General features: G+C 44.3%; 1 protein-coding gene across 1 annotated transcript; it reads left to right on the top strand.

The window, feature by feature from the left end:
* The first annotated feature begins 1438 nt into the window (after positions 1-1438).
* LOC135508451 (uncharacterized) lies at positions 1439-8154 on the top strand. Its single transcript, XM_064928640.1, has one exon. It carries the CDS (start codon positions 3444-3446, stop codon positions 4101-4103), a length of 660 nt encoding a protein of 219 aa, XP_064784712.1. The 5' UTR covers positions 1439-3443; the 3' UTR covers positions 4104-8154.
* The last annotated feature ends 5486 nt before the right edge of the window (positions 8155-13640 follow it).

Genomic DNA, 13640 nt, shown 5'->3' with positions numbered 1-13640 from the left:
CGTGGCCTGTTATCATCTAGAAGTCAGTACAGGTGCATCGAAGCTTGGACCGAGAGATTGAAAAACAGCTTCTATCTCAAGGCCATCAGACTGCTAAATAGTCATCATTAACTCAGAGAGGCTGCTGCCTACATTGAGACCCAATCACTGGCCACTAATAAATGGATCACTAGTCACTTTTTAACAATGCCACTTTAAATAATGGTTACATATCTTACATTATTCATATCACATGTATATACTATTTTATACCATCTATTGCACCTCAGCCATCGCTCATCCATATGAATATGTACACATTCTCATTCACCCCTTTTGATTTGTGTGTATTAGGTAGTTGTTGGGGAATTGTTAGATGACTTTTTAGGTATTACTGCACTGTCACATTAACATCTGCTAACCATGTGTATGTGACCAATAACGATTTGATGATGATGAGGATGCAATTCCCTCTATCCAGCAACTGCTAAATCACTCCATCCAACGAGCACCAACAAACATAGGCAGAGGAGATTCAACTAATCTGGGACAGAGTGTCTGTGTATGCACAGGGAAGGATGCAGGGATGGATAAGGGATTGGGAGCAGGCTTTCAGGACTGTGTTTTAGTGATAGAGAGGGGAGGGAGGGGGTGAGATTATATCTGAGATGGAAGAGAGACCTTGTTAAACTGTGATGTATCCTGAAGTATCCTATCAAGAGCCTTGTTTAGTGTGTGTGTGTGTGTGTGTGTGTGTGTGGTGTGTGTGTGTGCACCAGTCTTTCATAACAGGACAGGATCTGCGTTACGTATCCCTCTGGTCACACACTAAGCCACGGATGGACACGTTGTTGTTGATGGTAGCAGTGTCCACCCACTGAGCACAGACGTCAAATTCAACGTCTAGTTCATGTTGGTTTAACCTAATTTCATTGAACCAACATTAATTCACCCATTTTGTGTGTGTGTGTGTGTTTGAACTCTTGGCAACCTGTCCATGGGTTAGATGAGAAGCTACTTTTAAGTGTTTTGTGCAACCAACCACTGGTGGCTTCCCAAACATTAAGCTAACTACAGGATGACAGGGTTCGAGTAAGGGAAATTGGAATTATAATTTTTATTTTACCTTTACTTAACTAATTGACATGGAACTGACCCTAACCGTGCAGCATGTGCACCGCAAAACCCTCCAACCAACCCCAGTTAATCCTAATATCACTCACTCCCAAAACCCTCCAACCAACCCCAGTTAATCCTAATATCACTCACTCCCAAAACCCTCCAACCAACCCCAGTTAATCCTAATATCACTCACTCCCAAAACCCTCCAACCAACCCCAGTTAATCCTAATATCACTCACTCCCAAAACCCTCCAACCAACCCCAGTTAATCCTAATATCACTCACTCCCAAAACCCTCCAACCAACCCCAGTTAATCCTAATATCACTCCTCCCAAAACCCTCCAACCAACCCCAGTTAATCCTAATATCACTCACTCCCAAAACCCTCCAACCAACCCCAGTTAATCCTAATATCACTCACTCCCAAAACCCTCCAACCAACCCCAGTTAATCCTAATATCACTCACTCCCAAAACTCTCCAACCAACCCCAGTTAATCCTAATATCACTCACTCCCAAAACCCTCCAACCAACCCCAGTTAATCCTAATATCACTCACTCCCAAAACCCTCCAACCAACCCCAGTTAATCCTAATATCACTCACTCCCAAAACCACACAAGCCCTCCTTTAGCCTCTAGCCCTCTTTCTCTCTCTCGCTCTCGTTAAAGTAAGGGCGGTAGCGGTAGCAGCAGTTGATAGATTGTTTCTGATGTCATGCAGATCCGGAGATGAAAACTGTGGCTGAGTGAGCACCATCTCCCATTTCCACCCACCCAATCATGTTCAGTCAATTGCCACTAACGTTACTCATCCAAGGTAGTATGTTTTAAGAGGCTATTTAAAGTAACACTCTCGCTCCCACCCTCACTACCACTATGAACCAATACTGTATGTACCTCCACCCCAGATCGATCTCACTCTTTCCCTGTTGTGTTATTTTCCACCTAGCCTGCCATGACTGAAAGCATCTGGTCAATAACTGTCTAGACAGCTATGGTGGCAGCAAATGGAACCAACAACCGAAAGCATCCATTAGATACCGGAGGTCAAAATAACCATGGCTACCGCTTAATCTTTCTCATGTATACAACAGTAGCCTCAAAATACTTGTTTGAAAAGTAATTGAATTACCTGATTAGTATTTGAACACAGGTCTGAGTAGCTTATGTAGTGGTGTGTGTTTTAACGGACAACAGCAGATCACAGGATGTCGGTCTCTGAACGTTTTTCTAGATCTGGGCCCATTTATCAATAAAAAAGCGTCTCAGACTGCTGATCTAGGATCAGTTTCGTCTTTTTAAGATCATAATGAATACGGTTATAAAGATCAGCTTTCCTACTCTGAAACGCTTTGTGGATACGCCCCTTGGGTGCTCTGAGTTGACAGATGTTTTGATAAAGGTGCACTGGTTGTTACATATTCTATGGTATGACCCTTCCTCCTCTTCTTGCTTCACTTCTTCTGTTGTTTAGTGTCATCTTCCTGCTTCACTTCTTCTGTTGTTTAGTGCAAAGTAATTACATCTCCCGAACACATCTCCACATCCCTCATCACCACAAGATCACAGGAATCTAGAGGTGTGACGTGTTTTCTGTTAGTGAGGAAACCTTTCAGCCTCGCCGTTAACGTCTTGTCTTGTATTCACATGGTTGGGTGCTGTACGTGCAATATATGTCACTAGCTTCATATTTTTGTTAGCAACAGTAAGGCTTTTCCTTATTCGTTTATTTCAAAATGAATGAATAGTTCAACCTTGAGTTAGAGCAGCCGGCTTGATCAGCTAGCAGGGGAATGGACCAAACAGATGGTGAAAGGGTGTCTGATCATTCCTCAGATGATGTGTGTGTGTGTGTGTGTGGGGGGAGGGGGTTACGTTTGTCATGGAGCTGGTTCAAACAATAAAGAAATTACATTTCAGGGCCAGACGGTGAATGACAGGAGGGGGAATAGTTGGAAAGAGGGATAATCGAGAGAGGGAGACAATCTGAACACCACCCCTCCCTCCTCCACTTGCCATCTGATGTCGAGACTGCGTTGCTATGGGCAACGAGCAGAGTGGGAGAGAGGAGGATGGATTGATCCCAGCTGGTGGGAGGGATGGAGGGCGGAGAGGACAACGGCTCACACAACACACACACTGAGCCAACCACAGAGAGGAGAGGAAAAGGGATAGAGTATATGTTATCCATCTTTTCCTTTTACTGTTGAAGCAGACTAAGAGCATTGGACATCGAGAGGGGCAAGCAGCCAATCGGCATTCAATGGGGAGCAAACAACCAATGAGGGGCGAGTGGACTCCTCCCCATAAAGCGCTGTGCTGAGCTCCGATCCTTTATAAATGAATGGAGAGGCTCTGAGGCAGCACACTGCTCTCCCACAGAGCACCAGAATCAACAACAGCAGCATAGACGGATGCTCGCACCCAGCCATGAAGAAACGCCACAGACGAGCACATGCCGCAGACACCACAGACGCCATGGATCCCCACCATCCCCCTGAGGCCTTGGCGCCCCCTCTCGCCCTCCCTTTCTCAGCCTCCGGCACCCTGGCCCTCCCGCTCCCATCGCCTGCCACCCGACGCTCCATCTCTATGGGCGACTTTAGGCGGGTGACCACGGCCCTGTACGGCTCGGAGCCCCCCTCGACGGCTACCACAGCCCCCTCCTCCAAGATGGTGACCCCAAGCTCTAGCATGGAGTTTGAAGCGGCCCGTCGGCGCCTGCTAGAGATGGAGGAGCGCCAGCGGGTCATCCGGGAGATGGAGAGACGCCTGGAGGAGCTCCGGGAGGTGTTTGTGCGCTCGGAGCAGGAGGCGGTGGAGCATGGCGAGGTGTTGACCCGCATTGCCTGCGGCGCCCATCAGGGGGAGATATACGCGGCCGAGAACAGCGAACGGCTCAAGAAGGGGCTGCGATTCAGGAAGCACCGACCCACCATTGTCTTCTCCTCCATGCTGGGACTCCGTACGTGTCTTCCCTGGCCCGTCAAGCTCAAATGACCCTTAAACTACAGGCTGACACCATTCCCAGACTGTCGCCCCTCCTTGAGGCTACAACCCCCCCCCCATCTATGGACTAATGGGTGTGTATTGTATGCCTGGGATGGTTTGGAGGCCATGGGACTCACATGGTGAATCTGTAAAACTAAAAGTTGTTTTATAAAACCATACTTGTACAAACGCAACAACAAATGTAATCGCTTCGATGTGGTTGGTCGATTTTTTTTCTTATTTGCTTTGTGTTGAAAGAAGTGTGAATGACCGAAGAAGAGAGTCACAGTGCAGGTATTGGAGCGTGAGGTAGAGAGAAGTGAGGGTTACATAACAACGCCCGGGCTTACGGGATGGGGGAGAGCGTTGAACAATCTGCCTTTTCAACCCACTGGAGTGAGAACAGAGGAGCAGAGTGCAGTTGAGGTTTCACTTTCTTTCTTTTTTTTCCTTTTTTTTTCATCAACCCAGGGGGGAAAAAGGGGGAGTCAGAAAGAATGGTTGGTAGAGGGCCTTGGGTGACCGCAGGGTGTCGAAGGGCAACGTGCCTTGGCATTCCCCAGCACACTCACTATATCTCCCAGCCAACTCATCTTCTGAGCTTCAAAGGTCAAACCCCCAGTGGAGTAGTAGTCTGCTCTCTCAGGACATGAGAAACCAACCAGGTCCTTCTGGGACGCTTCCACCTGTGGCCTATTCTTTGTCGCCTGGCAACCCAGGCCTAACTCACCTTCCAGAATGTATCCGACAAACATTGTGTCCTTGGAAAACAAGAGGTTCAAGAACAACTTCCTTTTCTGGTGCATTTGCTTCAACTGGACCTGAGCGATGGACAATGGCGCTGTTTGCAAAACTGTTCGTTTGACTATGGCAGAGCTGGCCTCCTCAATGCTTTTACGGTTGATGAAATGTTTGAGGATTACGTTTGCCATGGCCAACGAGACAAGCACAGGTAGGGTATATACTGTATAACAAGATGATAGGCTAGCTGAGAGACGGAGGGCGGATGACAGTCAGTCACGTGAGAGGGAGGGGTTAAAAAGACGATTAAACAGCAAACAGACATTTTAATATTATTGACGTTACTGCATCAAATAAATTGTAGTTTTGTCACATACACATGACAAGCAGATGTCATTGCGAGTTTAGCGAAATGCTTGTGCTTCTAGTTCTGACAGTGCCGTAATATCTAACAATTTCACAACAGATACCTAATACACACATCTAAAGGAATGTAATTAAGAATATCTAAATATATGGATGAACAATGTCAGAGCGGCATAGACTAAGATACAGTAGAATAGAAAACAGTATATACATCTGAGTAATCAGTAATGCAAGATATGTAAACATTATTAAAGTGACGAGTGATCCATTTATTGAAATGGCCAATGATTTCAAGTCTGTATGTAGGCAGCAGCCTCTGTGTCAGTGGTGGCTGTTTAACAGTATGATGGTCTTGAAATAGATGTCTTTTAGTCTCTCGGTCCCAGCTTTTGATGTACATGTACTGACCTCGTCTTCTGGATGATAGCGGTGTGAACAGGCAGTGCCTCTGGGGCGGTTGTTGTCCTTGATGATTTGTTTTGGCCTTCCTGTGACATCAGGTGCTTAGGCTTACATATCGATTAGGGTAAATTACTGCTTGTTATTTGTAAGCTAGACAGAGACAAGAATAATTCCTATTGTATGCTTCAGACCCAAACACCTTGTATTTTTGTATGTACATATATTATTAAATTATACTGGAAGTCTACAGGCTACAAAGGTTCTTCATTAAATGCTTTATACAATGTATGTGTATATACTAGTGTGAGGATGGAGTCCTGTGTAGCTCGGTTGGCAGAGCATTATGCTTGCAGCACCAAGGTTGTGGGTTCAATTCCCACAGGGGACCAGTGGAAAAAAGTATTCAAATGCATGTCACTCTGGATAAGAGCGTCAATGCTAAATGACTTAAATGTAAAATAATGAATTCATGACCATTGATCTAACGATGACAACCAGAACACCAATGTCCATGTTGGAATACTTTGAAACTCATGCAATATTTTCAGCGCTGTACTTTTGTCGTTGCGTTTTGCTATGAAATACTACGTTTCCCAAAGAGCTCTGGGCCCACACGCAGAATGAATGTATTGTTTAAATGTGTTTCTCAATAAATATTGTTCCCTTAACTTGTTAAAGGCCTGTGGTTGAAAATACGATTCTCTGTCTGGATATCTTAACAAACCTAGTCTTAAAATGTGTTTAATTAAATGTATCCTCCTTACTTCAGGGTTATCTGAAACATTTCCCTCCTCTCTGCACAATTGAGTTGCAGGGACACATTTCCCATTGAATGTATGACTGATTGAAGGACAGGTCGGCAGAGTCAAATACAGTATCTTGGTTAGCCACAGAGGCTTCCATGATAGACATTAGCCTGATCCACAGTCCTGACTGCCGCTGTGCTCTCGTTTTGTTTAACATTAAACAAAATAAATGGTAGAACGAGGCTAGATAGGCATAGCCTGTTCCAGTCCCATATGTTTGTGGTGTCTTACCTTTTCTTATAGTCAATGTTGGACAGCATAAACCGATATGGGACCAGGCTATTAAAGGCATACAGCTAAGCCAAAACTGGTAATTAGAACTGGTTTAAAGAGCCTAAAATAATATCAAGCGTTCTGGATCAACCACAGGTCCAAAACAAGTTTTATGACAATATTACATTACTGTAAATGAATGTACTTATCTTCTATTGTGTTAAATAGTTCATTTGTGATGTGAAAGTGTTTCCTTGTGTTAAAATTAACGTAAGGCTGCGTTTACACAGGCAGCCCAATTCTGATCTTTTTCTGACAATTGGTCTTTTGAACAATCAGATCTTTTGCCCATAATTCGGCAAAATATCAGAAATTGGCTGCCTGTGTAAACGCAGCCTAATAGTCCTAAAATATATTTAATTTTTAAACCGGGTTTATTCTGTTTATTTTAAATTATATAATGTCCTTCATTATTAAATTTCCATGTTGACCTTAAATATGTTTTAGATGTATTTGAAGCTCTACTGATAAAATGTGTTGATGCTCATTGCTTTGAATAAGGCTTTTGCATTCTAGAATGTTTTGCTAAAGTGACAAATTGCTTGTAATACATCATTTAATCATAGGCTTTAGTGCATAGTTTAAACAAATGTACAATGTTCTGTAAAGACAAGAAAAATTGGCTTTTTTTTTACATTGTTCAGGACAATTTGTTCTCGGTTCTGTCAGAGAGGGACTTGTAGTATACTGCTAGTTGGAGGAGAGAAAATGAATTAATGGAATGTGGTCTATTTTCCCGGAGAGTGTGTGAGAATGCTTATTGCTTACCCATGCACAGTTTGACATTTAAATCAGCTCTTACATCTGTTGGGCAAATGTTTCTCTTCTCTCTCTTTCTCTCCTCGCTCTCTCTCCTTCTCTCCTCCCTCTCTCTCTCCTGAAGTGACGCATTTGGCCTGTCACGACTGGTACAGAGGTAGTAGTCTATCACCTTGGAGCACCAGAGCAGAAAAACAGAGCCTGCTCAGCATAACTGAAATGGCTCATGACGTAATGACATAATGAGACGATCCATGCATCCTGCAGAGAGGAAGGGACCTGATGATAAAACACCCATAACGCTGCTGGAAGCATCAGCAGACAAACGCCATGTGTATTCCATTCTGAATGAAGAACATCCTGGGTTTTAAGTTGTTACAATACCCATATTAAACTTGAGTTATAAGATGGGACGGTGCAGACCGTGACCGGTACCAAGTGTGTCGAGAGACCCCATTGACCAATAGGATGCAAGATCTTCCATCATGCGTCCAAAAGTTTGACTTCTCCTTGGACTGTCTGATGTTCAGGATTTTGTCTTGATTTGTAATCTGTCCTGAAGTGAAGGCTTTAGTTATTTGGTGCAACTCACTTTGCCTGTACTGTCTACTCTGAAGAATGTATGTATTGGTCATGATCCGGATGGGGGAGCCGTACCTTCTCCAATGGGTCTGGATGTACTGTGTAATAAACATTGACAGGAAATGACATCATCACTGTGTTGGCCCCTCATTGCCCACCAATGACAGCAAGATGTTGAAAATATGCATATTCAACCAGAAACACATTTTTAACATATTTTGCTCATAGAGAAACACTTTAGGCCTAATACCTGTTAGTTTATAATTCTAGTCATGTCCCAGAGTACCATGCCTGGTTTCTCCATGATTTTGTGTATCTCCAGTCAAGAGAATCAAAAGGCATTCATCTGTAATATTGTTGTGTCATTCACATGGTACATCAAAGATATGAGACTACAAGGTAGCAATCTGACTGCAGTGTCCACATTGGCAATATGATTTGATCAAACTTCAGGATAAAATCATTATTCGTCTCCATTTAGATGCTAAATAAAATAATACATTTAATTTGTATAGAGCTTTTCATTACAGAGTTCTCAAAGCTCTACTGAGGAAAAAATACAAAATACTGTATATAAAGTAAGAATAATGGGTTGCTGAGGTCGGGTGCCTGTGGAGGCCAGGTCATCTGATGCAGCACTCCATCACTCTCCTCCTTGGTCAAATAGCCCTTACACAGCCTGGAGGTGTGTTGGGTCATTGTCCTGTTGAAAAACTAATTATAGTCCCGCTAAGTGCAAACCAGATGGGATGGCGTATCGCTGCAGAATGCTGTGGTAGCCATGCTGGTTAAGTGTGCCTTGAATTCTAAATGAATCACAGACAGTGTTACCAGCAAAGCACCATCACACCATCACACCTCCTCCTCCATGCTTCACGGTAGGAACCACACATGCAGAGATCATCAGTTCACCTACTACTATGTCTAATTTTGACCCATCAGACCAAAAGACAGATCTAATGACCATTGTTCATGTTTCTTGGCCCAAGCAAGTCTCTTCTTCTCATAGGTGTCTTTTAGTAGTGGTTTCTTTGCAGCAATTCGACCATGAAGGCCTGATTTACGCAGTCTCCTCTGAACAGTTGATGTTGAGATGTCTGTTACTTGAACTCTGTGAAGCATTTCTTTGGGCTACAATTTCTGAGGCTGGTAACTCTAAATGAACTTCACCTTGTGAATGTCCTCACGAGAGCCAGTTTCAACCCAGCGCTTGATGTTTTTTGCAACTGCACTTGAAGAAACTTTCAAAGTTCTTAATTTTCTGTATTGACTCACCTTCAAGTCTTTAATTATGGACTATTGTTTCTCTACTTATTTGAGCTGTTCTTGCCATAATATGGACTGGTTGAGAGAATGTCAAGAGTGTGCAAAGCTGTCAAGGCAAAGGGTGGCTACTTAGAATCTGAAATATAAAATATATTTGGATGTTTAAACTTTTTTGGTTACTACATGATTCCATGTGTTATTTCATAGTATATGATAGTCAGGATGATTGGTGATAGGACACCATCACATACAATATATCATGTTAGCAGCTGAGCTATCATGCTGTCTCTCTTAATACTGTACATCCTCTCCACGGCTAAGCCATGTGGTTGATGTCTGTTGCTGTTGTGGGTCCTGTGTGGTTCACCAGTTAAAGCGAGAGCCGCACATTGCTGATCCAGGTTGGACTTTTTGATCATAATAAGATTACGTGATCCTTTTTTACATTTTATTTATTTCACCTTTATTTAATCAGGTAAGCTAGTTGAGAACAAGTTCTCATTTGCAACTGCAACCTGGCCAAGATAAAGCAAAACAGTTTGACACATACAACAACACAGAGTTACACATGGAATAAAAATATCAGCACAATACAAGTCTACTTCCTGGCTGCCTCAGCACCACCCTGACCCTCCGTCCTCTGAGAAATACGAGTCTACTTCCTGGCTACCTCAGCACCACCCTGACCCTCCGTCCTCTGAGAAATACGAGTCTACTTCCTGGCTGCCTCAGCACCACCCTGACCCTCCGTCCTCTGAGAAATACGAGTCTACTTCCTGGCTGCCTCAGCACCACCCTGACCCTCCGTCCTCTGAGAAATACGAGTCTACTTCCTGGCTGCCTCAGCACCACCCTGACCCCCCCTCCGTCCTCTGAGAAATACGAGTCTACTTCCTGGCTGCCTCAGCACCACCCTGACCCTCCGTCCTCTGAGAAATACGAGTCTACTTCCTGGCTGCCTCAGCACCACCCTGACCCTCCGTCCTCTGAGAAATACGAGTCTACTTCCTGGCTGCCTCAGCACCACCCTGACCCTCCGTCCTCTGAGAAATACGAGTCTACTTCCTGGCTGCCTCAGCACCACCCTGACCCCCCGTCCTCTGAGAAATACGAGTCTACTTCCTGGCTGCCTCAGCACCACCCTGACCCCCCGTCCTCTGAGAAATACGAGTCTACTTCCTGGCTGCCTCAGCACCACCCTGACCCTCCGTCCTCTGAGAAAAGAGTGATGTCATATCTGTCACTTACACAACCACCTGGCTGACGGTAGCCCGGGATAACGATCCAACCAGCCACCTGGCGATCCAAGCTCCTCTACTGCTGCCTACTCTGAGGACCAGACTGTTCCATATACGCCTGCTCTCTTTCGTGTGTGTACATAAACACACAGTAAGAGCATTCAGTAAAAGGCTGTGATCCTGAGAGTGATCTTACTGTATAATGGCAATCCCTGTGCTCGGTGACGTGGGCTGTACTGTGTTAATCCTAGGGGATTTGGATGAGGGGTTGTAAGGTAAAGTAGGGTTGGAGGACATGGGGCATTTGGTTTCAGGTAGGTATTCATTCAATTACATGTTCTACTTCCTGGTTGCCATCTGGCAGTCCGACAGATGAATCTGGGTTTGGCGGATGCCAGGAGAACTTTACCTGCCCGAATGCATCCTGCCAACTGTAAGGTTTGGTGGAGGAGGAATAGTGGTCTAGGGCTGTTTTTCATGGTTTGGGCTGGGCCCCTTAGTTCCAGTGAAGGGAAATCTTAATGCTACAGCATACAATGACATTCTAGATGATTCTGTGCTGTCAAGTTTGGGGAAGGCCCTTTCTTGTTTCAGAATGACAATGTCCCAGTGCACAAAGCGAGGTCCATACAGAAATGGTTTGTCAAGATTAGTATGGAAAAACTTGACTGGCATGCACAGAGTCCTGACTTCAACCCCATCGAACACCTTTGGCGTGAATTGGAACACCAACTGCGAGCCAGGCCAAATCGGCCAACGTCAGTGCCCGACCTCACTAATGCTCGTGTCTGAATGGAAGCAAGTCCCCCACAGCAATGTTCCAACATCTAGTGGAAAGCCTTCCCAGCAGAGTGGAGGCTGTTATAACAGCAAATGGGTGACCAACTCCATATTAATGCCCATGATTTTGGAATGAGAAGTTGGACGAGCAGGTGTAGTGCCTCAATATGAGCGTGCGTCAGATGAGGACATTTATAATCTTTTTAGTTCCAGTATCTAATCAGAATGACTGAGATGGATTGCATGTGTTCTACACTCTTATCTCTTTATTTTTTGGACACCAAAGCCCATTAATATTTTACATTTGTTCTCATACATAATGCATGAGAGAGAACAAAGTTTAATGCATCAAAACATGTAAATAATTAAATCCATTCTGAAAGTTACTTTTCATAATACAAATATTGAATATAGTGTAAAAAACACAGATGTTAAAACGGTATTTAAAAATCTTGTAACATGGAAAGGACAGAGAGCAAAACACATTTACTATATTACAAATACTTAAATGACAGATATACTCCATTATATTGATGTTCTATCTTACATTGTCAACACAGAAACCATGTCAAACAAAGTCTCAACCATAGAGGCAGTTATATAGGCAGTCTATATAAAGTTTAAAAATGATAAAGACATGGAAGAACAACAGTAAGTGGGCTAGTCTATACTGACTATACTGACTGGGCCCTTTGGGGCTCCGCTAGTCCATACTGACTGGGCTCTGCTAGTCCATACTGACTGGGCCATTTGGGGCCCCACTAGTCGATACTGACTGGGCCATTTGGGGCCCCGCTAGTCCATACTGACTGGGCCATTTGGGGCCCCGCTAGTCCATACTGACTGGGCCATTTGGGGCCCCGCTAGTCCATACTGTCTGGGCCATTTGGGGCTCTGCTAGTCCATACTGACTGGGCCATTTGGGGCTCTGCTAGTCCATACTGACTGGGCCATTTGGGGCTCTGCTAGTCCATACTGACTGGGCCATTTGGGGGGCCATTTGGGGCTCTGCTAGTCCATACTGACTGGGCCATTTGGGGCCCCGCTAGTCCATACTGTCTGGGCCATTTGGGGCTCTGGTCCATACTGGGGCCATTTGGGGCTCTGCTAGTCCATACTGACTGGGCCATTTGGGGCCTGCTAGTCCATACTGACTGGGCCATTTGGGGCCCCGCTAGTCCATACTGACTGGGCCATTTGGGGCCCCGCTAATCCATACTGACTGGGCCATTTGGGGCTCTGCTAGTCCATACTGTCTGGGCCATTTGGGGCTCTGCTAGTCCATACTGTCTGGGCCATTTGGGGCTCTGCTAGTCCATACTGACTGGGCCATTTGGGGCCCCGCTAGTCCAGCCCCCATGCCATATTGCCCTACTGACACATAAGAGTCTACAGAACCTAAGTGATGTTCACAAGTAGCATTAACATGACAGTATGTGAACATAACAATGCATTCATTCTGATACTCAGTCATTCTTCAACACTGCATGATATTAACGTTTCCAACATGCAACAGCTGTTTGTTTTTTATACCTTTTGTAGAACAGAGCACAACATGTACTCAACGGTCTGCCCTCACTTTTCAGTCTGTTCCTGGTTCCATTGACAATCATGACCTTCTCTACTTACTTGTGTAGGTATTGGCAACAGTGACTGGATCTAGAGAAAGCTAAACAAACGCTCAATAACCCCTGTCTACAGCAGCGACAGGAAACAGGAATGCAAACCGGCGTGAAAACACCTACATGGCTGAAAAGCAACTGATATTTCTAAAGGTTTTTTATTGTTGTCTGCCCTGTTGTAGAGAGCCCTCCACGCCCACTGCAGGCGTAGCTTCACCTGTGGACAGATAAACCAGTTGTATAAGACGCTTCACAGCCCGAGATCCAATACTGAGTTACACTTTCTCTCAATCGCTATTAGTGGCATTTAAAGCACTTTGAAACCATATTAGGAGACAGAATCCTGGTGCATAAGTAACACTAGAATCTAGTTCTAGAATTACTAGAATATTAATAGAATCCTGGTGCATTAAGTAACACTAGAATCTAGTTCTAGAATTACGAGAATATTACTAGAATCCTGGTGCATTAAGTAACACTAGAATCTAGTTCTAGAATTACTAGAATATTAATAGAATCCTGGTGCATTAAGTAACACTAGAATCTAGTTCTAGAATTACTACAATATTACTAGAATCCTGATGCATTAAGTAACACTAGAATCTAGTTCTAGAATTACTAGAATATTAATAGAATCCTGGTGCATTAAGTGACACTAGAATCTAGTTCTAGAATTACTAGAATATTAATAGAATGCTGGAACACACAATG

Source organism: Oncorhynchus masou, chromosome 21, assembly GCF_036934945.1.
Source record: "Oncorhynchus masou masou isolate Uvic2021 chromosome 21, UVic_Omas_1.1, whole genome shotgun sequence".
Taxonomy (NCBI): domain Eukaryota; kingdom Metazoa; phylum Chordata; class Actinopteri; order Salmoniformes; family Salmonidae; genus Oncorhynchus; species Oncorhynchus masou.
Note: the sequence above shows the minus strand (reverse complement) of the source record. Positions and strands in the feature narration are given on the sequence as shown.

Coding starts and splice junctions, on each gene's coding strand:
- LOC135508451 (XM_064928640.1), top strand. CDS start 3,444: ATGAATGGAGAGGCTCTGAGGCAGCACACTGCTCTCCCACAGAGCACC.